Source organism: Corythoichthys intestinalis, chromosome 21 (genome assembly GCF_030265065.1).
Source record: "Corythoichthys intestinalis isolate RoL2023-P3 chromosome 21, ASM3026506v1, whole genome shotgun sequence".
In the NCBI taxonomy this organism is placed as follows: Eukaryota; Metazoa; Chordata; class Actinopteri; order Syngnathiformes; family Syngnathidae; genus Corythoichthys; species Corythoichthys intestinalis.
The window spans coordinates 26,782,736-26,795,351 of NC_080415.1; the positions used below are offsets into that span (position 1 = coordinate 26,782,736).

The 12,616-nt window shown below is 38.4% G+C and overlaps 2 protein-coding genes across 5 annotated transcripts in view; one reads left to right on the top strand and one right to left on the bottom strand.

Moving 5' to 3' along the window:
- Window positions 1-1,605, bottom strand: part of LOC130909187 (E3 ubiquitin-protein ligase BRE1B-like) — a 40,844-nt gene extending 39,239 nt beyond the window's left edge. Inside the window, exon 1 of one of the 3 annotated variants that reach the window (XR_009061711.1) lies at window positions 1,306-1,456. Coding sequence is in view for 1 of the 3 variants with exons in the window: in XM_057825351.1 (XP_057681334.1) it covers window positions 1,306-1,321 (16 nt within the window). In the remaining 2 variants the exon portion in view is untranslated. The other 2 variants (XM_057825352.1, XM_057825351.1) reach the window with 2 other exon arrangements.
- A 101-nt stretch (window positions 1,606-1,706) lies between these two features.
- Window positions 1,707-12,414, top strand: phkg2 (phosphorylase kinase, gamma 2 (testis)). Of its 2 annotated transcripts, XM_057825353.1 has the most exons (10): window positions 1,707-1,933; window positions 2,167-2,278; window positions 2,370-2,545; window positions 5,431-5,485; window positions 5,552-5,617; window positions 5,689-5,852; window positions 5,923-6,013; window positions 9,181-9,334; window positions 9,418-9,543; window positions 11,654-12,414. In XM_057825353.1, the coding sequence occupies exons 2-10, from the start codon at window positions 2,184-2,186 to the stop codon at window positions 11,897-11,899; spliced, it is 1,173 nt and encodes a 390-aa protein (XP_057681336.1). In that variant the 5' UTR covers window positions 1,707-1,933; window positions 2,167-2,183; the 3' UTR covers window positions 11,900-12,414. The 2 variants fall into 2 exon arrangements, with proteins under 2 accessions (XP_057681336.1, XP_057681337.1); XM_057825354.1 differs by lacking the exon at window positions 1,707-1,933 and having other exon boundaries at window positions 2,148-2,278.
- The last annotated feature ends 202 nt before the right edge of the window (window positions 12,415-12,616 follow it).

A 12,616-nucleotide genomic window follows, 5' to 3' on the forward strand; every position in this document is an offset into this window, starting at 1 on the left:
TCAAGCATAATGACATTTTAGGTAAGAAATAAGATTTTTTTTAAATAAGATCTTAAGTTTTTTGAGTGAGAGCAGTGAATTTGTTGGGTGGGGTGGGGTTTCTAGTCATGCCTGAGATGCAATTTTTGGCTGTTTTCAACAATGTACAATGTGGTACCTCGACATACGGTCGCTTCAACACACGATCTTTTCGACACCCGACGTAAAATTTGACTCGCCATTTGTTTACATCCGACGACATGCTCAAAACATGACGACATGACAGCACCGCAGACGGACGCGCAGCGGATTTTCTTGTGTGAGAAATCAACACAGGTTTCAAAAATGTTGGTACAGGTGGTGAAAAGGAGGAAAAAGGTGACGCTTACCTGCTAAATGAAGATGCAAATTATAGAAAAATATGAGCGTGGGGTTCGCATCCGTGAACTGGCTAAACAATACATCTCCACGGTCCTCCTCCAACCACCGTCCGCCAGTCTTTATAAGTTAAGCTGACAATTATTATTGTGCTAACATCGCCAAAGAAATTGCCAGCTTCATCACGTTTTTATCATTTATTTCACAACTTATTCAACACATAATGCCTCCTAACCACCAAAGTTGACGGTGTTCTCAAGAAAACATTGAAAGTGAAACTCTCAAGCTCATAGTTCTCGGGCGCGGTGCGTTCAGGTACAGCAAAAAAAACGTCCGCCACATTAGAACCCGATTCGTTATATTATTACAATAATAATAATAATTATTATTATTACATTACTCCGATTTGTACTTATAATTTATTTGTTTTGCTATGTGTAATTGCCATTTGTAATAGTATCAGCAGTATTTATTAAGGATTTAGTGTAGGTTTTTGGGCTGTGGAACGAATTAATGGAATTACAAGGTATTCCTATGGGAAAATCCTGCTCGACATACGACCATTTCGACTTACAAACAAGGTCCTGGAACGAATTAACTCGTATGAAGAGGTACCACTGTACATCTAAAATAAAGACATTGTCTAAAAATGGTTCAATATGAGGGGAAATGTCTTGTTTTCTCGAGTATATACATATACAATTGCTCTTTACCTAAAAAATATGTTTTATCAAATTACTCAAATTAAATTTTCAGTAGAATACTCGATTAATAAAATATTGGTAGCTGCAGTCCTAATATATCGAAATATAAATATTCAAGGATTAATAAAGCAACACGGCGTAATAATATTTTTCCCAAAAATTCAAGGAATAAATCTAATCTTGTCTTGTAAATATGCGTGAAATACGGCTTTAAAGAAAAACAAATGAATATCGTTTAGCTTACTCTTCATTCGCCCCATTCGCCAAAGCAAGCTAGGCTAACGCTAATAGCTCTTCCTCCAAAGCACTTAAATTTAGAGTTACCGGCGTCGTACACTTACAAATAATATAGTTTCTAATGTTAATTAAGGCTAACTAAATATTCTTACGTCTCTATCTACATTACAAACCTTCTCAGGAGCGAATTGCTGAAACACTTCAAGACATCGGAGCAGCTAGCGGAAGTGGCGACGCGGACTTCCGCTCAGGAGATTCACCGACGAGTAAAATTGTTATTACTAATTAATTAATTATTTTTACTTAAGCGGAATTAATTAATTTTGTGTGGAAAAAATATTTGAAATTATAATAAATATCAAAATAAAATAAAAATAAATAATAAATGTAACTCCGGCCACGCGAGGGCGGTACCACTGTCAAAAAAACAACAACAACGAGCAAATCGAACAGTTCCGAGGAATGCGGACAGAATGTTATCCCTTTCCAAACATTGTATCATTTTTGGCCTGACTCTTTTGGGAAACCACCGTCAGTGACGTGCGTAATGTGATAGCTTTCTATTAGCTTTGTCGTATCACACTGCAGCTTTTTGGCCACCCTTCACGGTTGTTGTTACCGTTCTGTCATACATGGTGAGTACTGAATACCTTCACACGGTCAATGAACTGCGGCTTACAGTCTACTACAGTGCTTTATATTTGTAAAAATGTCTTCTTTTAAACACGTGTAAGCTTTGATAACAGCAAGCAGCACACGTACATTCTTCCGTACTCTACTACACAAACACTTCCCTGTCCTTGCTTCAGTTCCTGTTATTGAATGTTGCCTTGAAGTTGAACTCTGACTACCTGTTTGTTGTCCAAAGAGTCACTTCCGGTCAAAATGACTAAAGACATTGTGCTTGGAGATGACCTGCCGGACTGGGTGGGTGCCAAGGAGTTTTACCAGAAGTATGACCCTAAAGAGGTGATTGGCCGGTGAGTTCTTTGGAAAACTGAACAGATAAAATACTACAAAAATGGCTCCCAGTTGTCATTTTGGATACATTTTTGTCTTTTTTGGTGTCAGTGGCGTAAGCAGCGTGGTGCGCAGGTGCGTCCATAGACACACTGGGCAAGAGCTGGCTGTCAAAATCATCGAGATCACTGCTGAGAAGATGACCATCCAGCAACTGGAGGAGGTGAAGACCTCCACGCTTAAGGAGATCCAAGTCCTCAATATGGTTAAGGGCCACTCGTCCATCAGTATGTTCGCAATTTGATGGTATAAAACAGGTGTCAAACTCATTTTTATCACCGGACAATTTGTTATGATTTCTTTTTCGCTAACCCAAATTCATTATCGTCACTTAATATTACTCACACAGCAAAGTGAATGATACCTGGTTATAGAGTAAGCTCGAGCTATGACTTAATTTCAATGTCAATGCATTGACTTTGATTGGAACGTAGCCCCTGCCAACATGGCTGCCCTGTGGCCATGTTAATTGGTGCGATGAAAAGTCGTTTCGTGCTTCTGCGGTGAACTGAAACGAGGTTAACACAAGTAGACGTCCAATCCATCTGAGCTGGGAGGGTGGCAGGAATTCATTCACAGCAGAAGTAGCCATGATATTTTTCAGTGCCTTTTTTACTGAAAGGGAACAAATGTCTCGTGCCTTCAATAGCAGGCAAGGAAAATGTAAACATATCCTGCATTGCTATCAAGTGTAGGGCAAAATCAAATTCACCCCATGATAACGAATTTTTGTGGTAGTGCAAAAAAACAAAACAAAACAAAAAAACGTATCGATCCGGAATATCGTTTCAGGATACAACACTTCAGTTTTGGTTCTTCTAACCCCAAATCTGCGTATCGGAATACACATGTATCGTATTACTCAGTGTTGTCAGTAACGCGTTACTGTAATCTGATTACTTTCTTTCGGTAACAAGCAATCTAACGCGTTCATTTTTCCAAACAAGTAATCTGATTAAAGTTAGTTTCCTTAGTGTTTGTGCCTGTGTCTATTTAGTTATTGCCTAAAATATGTAGAATGAAGACTATTGTAGTCATGTACGAAGAGCATTTCTAATTGAAAATGTTAGGTTCCCATCCTCTCACGACGGGTTCGTTTCCATGATAACTACTCACCGTTGCTTCCTGTTTTGGTCTTGAGTCACATTCACCAAGTGTTTTGGGACTGAGAAAGGCGTGACGAAAGCGGGGTGCATATTCAAGCAGAGAGCAGCCAACTGTTGAGATGTGCGAGGGAATGTTGATCTGTGTGCGTCCATGAATGGATGAGAGTATTCTTCCTTCATTCTGGAGGGTTTTAGTGATAGGTTGAAGCCGCACAACCAGCCATGCATGCACAGCCAATTCGTAGCTTGGCCGTTGTAACGGCGGGTAGTCATCGCTCCAAGTCGGCAAGCATTGTTGACATCATATTCGTGTTGCACATTTATGCCATGAGTTGACGTGTTTAGCATCTTTGGGATGTGTTGTAAATCCAATTGATGGTAAAGTTCTTATTTGCCGCCACGTTTTGTGGCCAAATTGAGTTAATCGTGTGTGTATGAAGTACTTCCTGGTTGTGCGCGCGCATTTGCGCCTGCCACCACTTTTGTGTTTATTTCACAATTCAGTTGTGTGTTGTTGATTATTGTACAGTCAATTTGCATTGTTTTACATTGGCACTGAGATGCTGTTAACCCAATACGCGAAGTTCAGAATTTTTTACATTTAGCTGAATCTTTGAGTTAGTGGGGGTTTAATTAGTCGCTAGAGTTGATTTCAACAAATTCCATGCAGTTTGTCAGTTATTTGTTAGTTTCAGGGCTCCTGTGTGGATAAGCTAGCGCGAGTCACTGGTAGTTGAAATTAACTCCATCAACTACCGTAATTTTCAACTATAAGCCACTACTTTTTCCCCTGATTTTGAATCCTGCAGCTTATAGTCCAATGCGCTTTATTTGTTGATTTGTTTGGGTTAATAGGTAACACTTTATTTGACAGTGGTGTCATAAGACAGCCATAAGACAGTCATAATTATAACATGGCATCAATGAATGCTTATGACAGATGTCATTAAGTGTCATTCAGCAAATTATGTCACTAACTCCATTTATGTCCAGCTCGGCTCTTTTACATCCATTCAAAAGGGAGATAATTTGCCGGATGACACAAAATGACATCCGTCATAGGCATTCATTAATGCTAATGGCAGTGTCATGTCATAATTATGATGGTCTTATGACAGTCTGACGGCACCACTGTGAAATAAAGTGTTACCAAATTCCATAACTAGCAATTCATGAAACAACTAGAACTGTAACTGAAGAAATAATTAGCACAGAACATGAATTTTGATTTGTTATTTACATCTGTAGCGCTGCAATGCATGCTAGGAGGCATGTTGGACGACAACAGTGTTGACAGCAGGTGGCAGCAGAGGTTGACTGTCTCCCCCAAGAGAACAGTGATGGCCAAATGAAGCTTCTTGAAGCAGTGAAAGTGGTTCAATGGTGGTTCATTTGGTCTTATGACAGTCATTTGGGTCTTACGATGCCGCTGTCAAATAAAGTGTTACGGGTTGATATCTTTTGGTGTTAATATCCCATAATACAGTGAGGACAGCTGCAGCTTATAGTCCAGTGCGGCTTATCTATGAAGAAATGCCGTTTTCGTGTCAAATTTGGTGGGTGGCGGCTTATAGTCAGGTGCACCTTATAATGCGAAAATTACGGTAGTTAAACCCCCGCTAACTCGAAGATTAATCCTTATGTGAAAAATTCTGATCTACTTCTTTAGGCAATTATTGTCATTCTTATGTTGAGGCAGGAAAGGGAGAAAAATTGGTAAAAAAGTAACCAATAAATTGCTTTTAAAGTAATTTAGTTACTTTGATAATACTCAGTAATAAATGACTTTTTCAAGTAATCTGTGACAACACTGTTAATATGTCTACTATTGAATGGTGATGGCAATACCCAGCCCTAACCTGTGGGAACCCATTTTTTGGCGTTTAAGCACAAAACATGACATTGATGCACATGATTTGCTTTTACGGGCCAGATCTGGGTTTTGAGTTCGACACCTGTGGTTTCAAATATTATGCTTTAAGAGTAAAAGCAATTCTCTCACTTAGTTACACTCATCGATTCCTATGAGTCTGCAACCTTCATCTTCCTGGTGTTTGACCTGTGAGTAGAACCAATTTATTCCTGAAGAAGCAAAACCTGAACTAAAGAAAAACCTTTTCTTGACAGCATGAGGCGAGGGGAGCTGTTTGACTACCTCACGGAAAAAGTGACGCTGAGCGAGAAGGAAACAAGGTGAGTTTTTGCCATGTACGTTTTTGAAACGCGCTTCCAGAATCCGACCGTTATTTTACGTTGAAATTCAGGAGCATGATGCGAGCTCTGCTAGAAGCGGTGCGCTACCTGCACTCTCTCCACATCGTCCACCGCGACCTTAAACCGGAGAACATTCTGCTGGACGACCAAGGACACATTAAACTGTCTGACTTCGGTTTCTCGGTGCAGCTGCAACCTGGCGAAAAACTCAGAGGTATTTGCGGGAGTGTTTCTATTTGATTGACGGGTGATGATCAATTTGTAAATTCTGTTTTTGTGATTAGAGCTTTGTGGAACACCTGGATATTTAGCTCCCGAAATACTGAAATGCTCCATGGACGAAATGCACCCCGGTTACGGAAAAGAAGTCGATCTGTAAGTGCTTGGCAGATTGTCACAGGTGTTTAAACTTGAGGCGTGAGGGCCAGATCTGGCCCGTCACATTATTTTGTGTGGCCCTTGCTAGCTGGGATTTCATGTTTTCCGCGAAAATTAATTTATCAACTCATTGGCCACCATTGACAGCGCGAGATTCCCGATTCATTTTAAATGGGAGGGGGCAAATACACGTCGAAACCAATACCTTAAGCTTAAGGTAGGGTTATCAAATGTATCACATTAACGGCAAAAATTAATATTTTTCACATTTATCACGTTACAATATTTAACGCAATTAAGGCATGCGCTGCACGACCCACTCACGCATTGTTGCGTTCAATCTATAATGGCGCCGTTTTACTAATGCAGCATATAGAGCTAAAAGGCAGCGTAAAATGAGTAGAGTGAATTTTGGCAGCCTTTGGAGCCTTTTTTTAAATGGCTAAAGCCTTACAACCCCTCTCCCAACAATTAGAATAATCGTGGGAAGCAATGTGGGGAATAAAGGTAGTAGTTTATCTTTTTCTTAACACCCTATGTTATTTCCCAACGCAGATAAGATATATCAATAGGTACCACGACGCACAGTCATGGTTGCACTTCCCATCATGCATTTGGGCAGAAGTTAAATGGCTACAGTATCATTTACTGAAAGCTCAACAAATACACTAGATGGCAATATTTAGTCACAATATACAAAGTCACATTTATCCTTTAAGAATTACAAGTCTTTCTATCTGTGGATCCCTCTCACAGAAAGAATGTTAATAATGTAAATGCCATCTTGAGGATTTATTGTCATAATAAAAAAATACAGTACTTATGTACAGTATGTTGAATGTATATATTCGTCCGAGTTTTATTCATTTTTTTCTTAATGCATTGCCAAAATGTATATGATCGGGAAAAATTATCGGGAATGATTGGAACTGAATCGGGAGCAAAAAAAAAAAAAAGCAATCGGATCGGGAAATATCGGGATCGGCAGATACTCAAACTAAAACGATCGGGATCGGGAGCAAAAAGACATGATAGGAACAACCCTAGTAGATATCACATATATCTAGACTAGATGTGAAATGACAGACTTTTTCGCGCTAGTAAACAGGCGCCATCTTAAAGCAGTAGACTTCTCTAGAAGGCTCTGTTGTAGAGAACCTAATTACTTTTTATCTAAAATACCCCTAAATCGGCAAAATCTTGACTTGAATCTATCTTTAAATGATGAAACAGTTTTAAAACTTTCACATGTCGAAAGTAGACATGAGGGAAATTATGGAGTAACGGGCACAATTTTAACAACTTTAACGGTTGATTCACAACATTAAATTAATTGAATGTAGTTTAAAGCTGCTGATACAGAATGGGGACTTGAGTATTTTATTTACTGTTTTTAACCGGTAACTTGATACTAAAATAGTAGTTTGGTTTATTTAGCCTGAGAGGATTTTTGAACAATTTTGGAAAAAATATACAAAACATTAAAAAAAAAATTTTTAAATGGAGGGAGGAGGGCATCAATAATCGATTTATAATCGAATCGAAGTCTCTGAATCGTAATCGTAATCGAATCGTTAGGTGCCCAAAGATTCCCACCTCTACTTAGCAGGATAACAGTTGATTATTTTCCATTAAAAAACATTATTTTCAATTAATTAAACCCAGCTGGACGCCACAAACTATGTTAAAAAAAGAAAAAAGTTGTCATAGAGTTTAAGACGCTCGCCATGTTAAATGCTTAAGCTAACGACCATGTCGCAATTTCATCTTGTCAGACAAAAATTGGTATTCGTCTCGTTATGTTTTAGTCTCCCAAGACAAGTTTTTAGCTCGTCATCGTCATGACAAATTGTTCGTTGATGAATTATTTTCATTATCGTCATCGTTGACGAAAACAACAATGCATCAAAAGATCACATTTAAAATGGATTAAACGTCTAGCGCTGTCAATGGCTGTTAAACATGATTAATCAATGTCAGTTGTCCCAGTTCAAATGGATTTGATATCCATTGTCAATGGTAGGCATGTGCCGGTTACCGGTTTCAAAGTTTACCGTGGTATGTAAACGTCAAGGTTTCAAAACCACTAAAATTTTCCGTCCGTTTTTATTTCCTATTGTTAATAAGGCAGATAATGTGGCTAGTTAGCATGCCAAGACGGCTCACTAGTTTCCTGTCTACCATTAGCCTACTTTTGTGTAGTCTTCCACCATTGTAAAAATCTGTTCAAAAATAACATTTTCATAATACAGCTTGTGGTGTGTTTTGTTCTCTGGTGACTTTCTATGTTGATAGAGGGTTCGTGTGTGTGTGTACAATGTGTAAATAATGATACGAGTCGTACACACACGCTCGGTCTCTTGCGCTCCATTAATAGTCTCCTAAGTAATATTAATAGTAGTCGTGGTATGTTTCTACATAAAATCAATTTGATCACATATTGTTAAGTCCAGTTCCTTTTTTTTTGTTCTTGTTCTAATATTAAGCAACCTAAGCTATGGCTGTGGGTTTAGTCTATAAATTCCATTCATATCAATTTGATTTAATCCTTAAATACCTGCAACATGAAGCAATTTTTAGAGAATCCCAAAATTTGAAAAATAAGGTCCTAATGAAACCTTTTTTTAAATTTGTAAAAAGAAAAGTCAAAATGAATATGTGTAATAAGCGCTCTAATATCTATAACCCTTGCTAAATCCTGTTTAATTTTCTCATGGAACCTGCAGATGCATGTGTTGACTAGCATCCATAATTTTATCAAAAAGAAATGTTGAAATTCTGAATTAGTCTCAAAATCATGACATTTTAGGTGTATCAAATGTGAAACGTTTGGCAATAAAGGGGTAAAATATCTGTCATTTATTTTAACATTATATTCATGTTGGTGTTCCAATTTGAAAATATGTTGTGAAAAATAAAAAAAAAATCCTGTTCAATAGAAAACTTTTTTTTTTTTAACCTTTACATCTCAAAATAACACATTTTAGAGCTATAATTGCAATACCATTAAAACAGTGGTATTTTTGCTCAGGTTATCATACCGTCAAAATCTCATACCGGCACATGCCTAGTCAATAGCAGTAAATGATATTGGGGGTGGGAGAAAAAAGCATATAAACCGATGACTGTGATAGACATTCAATGCATTTTGACCGTTTCCACAGCTGGGCATGCGGCGTGATTTTGTTCACCTTACTAGCCGGTTCGCCGCCCTTCTGGCACCGCAAACAGATGCTGATGCTCAGGATGATCATGGAGGGGCGCTACAAGTTCGGGTCGCCAGAGTGGGATGACCGATCGGACACCGTGAAGGATTTGGTGAGTGAGAGCCAACCTTTGACAGGCTCAGTTGGGATTTAGCGTTGAATGTTGATGGTGCGTTTAATGCGGTTGGTGTTCAGATCTCCAGGTTGCTGGTGGTGGATGCCAGCGCACGTCTGACAGCTGAGCAGGCTTTGACTCATCCTTTCTTTAGACAGTACCAGAAGGAAGACGTACGGCGATTTAGCCCGAGGAAGTCATTCAGGGTGAGTTTAGTCACAGATTCTGCATTAGAAGGAGATACATTTATGTTTCAGGTGTTTGTTCTTTATTGGAATGTGTATTTCTCTGTTTTGCTAACGGGAACCACGGATAGAAGACTTGTAGTTCTTAAAAGATAAACATTAGTATGAGTTAAAATAATTTGATATTAAAACCCCTCTTGATGTTTTTACACAATTTGTCAAATTTAACTAGTAGGTCGCCATTGTCGTTGACATCCCAGGGCGATGACGTCACTGGACTACGCTGCCAGACTTCCATAGTATGACTAGCGACATAAACATGCCATATGTTCAGCACTTTCAATTTGAACCTGAAAGGAACATTAACGAGCAGGACAGCTCTATTGATATTTCACAAAACGAGCAGCAAAAGTAAAATGAACAGGAAAGACAGGATGAGACGAGACAAGAGTAGGACAAAACCAGTGTTCTGCCAAAACGTGCTACACCGGCAAAACTTGCTACAAAAGGCGAATTTGACACCAAAGTACTACCGTGCGCTTTCAGCTTGTTTTGTTTATATGCACACAGGCAGAACATACTAAAAGATGCCTTAAGAAAATACTTAAACATAGTAGTATCAAATAAGGGTGGTTTAAATACGCTATATAACTTATGTGGTCAACAGATCAACAATCTGCTTTAAAGATACTACAAGAAAACACAATGTTTAAAAGTACTAGCAGAAAACACATGTAAAAAGTATTTTGAGGTAATGAAAAGGTAATAAAATACTCAATAAAAAGACAAATAGTCAGTACTCACCACTTTTAACCGGTGTGCGCATGTGTTGGACTTCTCGCCGCGTAAAAAACCAAGGCAAACAACCAAGGGATCTAGAATACAAATTGTCAAATGGCAGCAAGTCAATATCTTGGCAAGCCGCCTAGGATTGGTTTAAAGACATTGCTGATGAGTTGGAATTGGATGCAGGTACGACGTCGTCCCGACAGCAGCAGAATGTGACAAAATTATGTCAGTCATGATACTAGCTTCGCTTGCTAGCTAGCACAGCTATTCTCCCAGTTCAGGCCAACTACGTCATTACTCCGAGCGTTCATTGCGCGCATAAAACATCGCGCACTCCGTAGGTCAAAACATGTTCTAAATATAATAGATTTTTAAATCAATGGCTGTATTCTATGTGTTTCTAACAACATATTTCAGTAAAAGAGAACAATTGTGGCTTATTAGAGCCTACAAGTCCGAGGTTCCCTAAGTTTTTCTACTTTTTACTAACGTACTTACTTTTTGTTAAGTGTGTAAAGATGTTTTTCTTGTAAAATTCCTCTTACTGTTTAGTGTATTATAATGTGAATTTTTTTTTTTTTTTTTGGTTAGTATTGAAATGAAATAAACCAAAATTGCTTTGATTTTCAAGTTTTAGTCTGATGCTTATATTGGGAAAAACAAATCGGCGCTAAAACTCTTTTGAATAGTTCATGAGCTCAACCTGGAGAATAATCGGTGAAATTACTCAAATTGATGCTAACGTCACGCTCCGAGCCTGTACATTCAAATTTCATCAGTTTGAAAATTGAAAATCTAAGCAGTTTTGGGTGAATTGAAGTGATTTTGTCACCAGCAGATGTCAATTTGAACTGGGAAGTCTGGCAGCGAATGAACATCGTTCAGCGTTCTCCGTTCAAATCGAATGGAAGTCTAGTACTGTCAGGGGCAGCCAATGTTTCAAGACTTCCACATTTTAATGTTAGCAAACCAAAAATGTCAAGACCGACAATTAAAATGACTTTTTATCGTCAGTTATATACAGAAATATCAACAATTTTTTTTCCTGAGCAATTTTAAGATCAAGATGGAAGACCAGAACATTTTTTAAGATTTACTATAAGTGATCACATATACACATATTGTGCACTACAATACAAAATCAGTTCATTCTTCGAACGCCTGCTAGCTTAATAATTATATTCAACGGTAGACGCTGTTATAAAAAAAACTACCAGTTGAAGAACCTTTTTTTAAAAAATGGAAAGACTCAGGATTGGGGGAAAAAAAACTTAAAACTGAAATTTGGTCCGAACCATCATGTCATCAAGGTTTAGTTACGTGTTTTTTTGTTAAATTTCAGGTGTTGATCGTGACGGTGCTAGCTTGCATCCGCATGTTCGGCCGCTACCGGCGTGCTCGCCCGCTGACCCGAGAGGTTCTGGCCCGCGACCCTTACTCCCTGCGGGGCGTGCGCAAACTCATCGACGGCTGCGCCTTCCGCATCTACGGCCACTGGGTGAAGAAAGGCGAGCAGCAGAACCGAGCCGCGCTCTTCCAAAACACGGCCAAGGTCATGCTGCTGGAGCTGGAGGACTTTGAAAACTAAACCTCACATATTTTTTTGTCATTTTAACACATTTGTTTGTTGTCAAGGTGCCATTTCATTTTAAAATGAGAAATTCAGGAATTTATGCCTTACTGAATCCTGTTTCAAGTACGCACATAGTTAACAAAATATTCCTAATCAGCCGTTTTTTGGTTGTTTTAAACTGCTTGAAAGTTCAACTCTACTTCATCTACAGGAAAGCACTGTGACAAGAAAAAATAGATTTACTTGACATCTAGGTGGAATTTTTAGAGGTTTATCCTAAAATTCCATGCTAGCATTTTGGGAGTTAGCGTTAGCATACAAAGAGATTGTAACAACTCATATTTACAGATGTTGTAGTATTACAAATAAGTACTGCGGGAAGCAAATGTGAAGTATTTAAACTGTTGTACTGTACTTGCATGTTTTGGGTCCAAAAATGGCCGTATATGTTTTCAATGTATGCCAGTAAAAAGTCATTCTATTGCATCAACGACTGTTGAATGGGACGAAATAAATAGCAGTTAATATTTCTTCTGTATTTTTTATTTTATTTTATTTTTTTTTACTTTAGCTGAGATTTAATTAACTGCCATTGATTGATCGACATTCAATTCATGTGAACTGGAAGGGCTTTGTACTCTGTCATGGTCTTTAAAACTTTTACCGTACAGTGGTACCTGGACATACGAATTTAATTTGTTCCAGGACCTGGTTTGTAAGTCGAAATGGTCA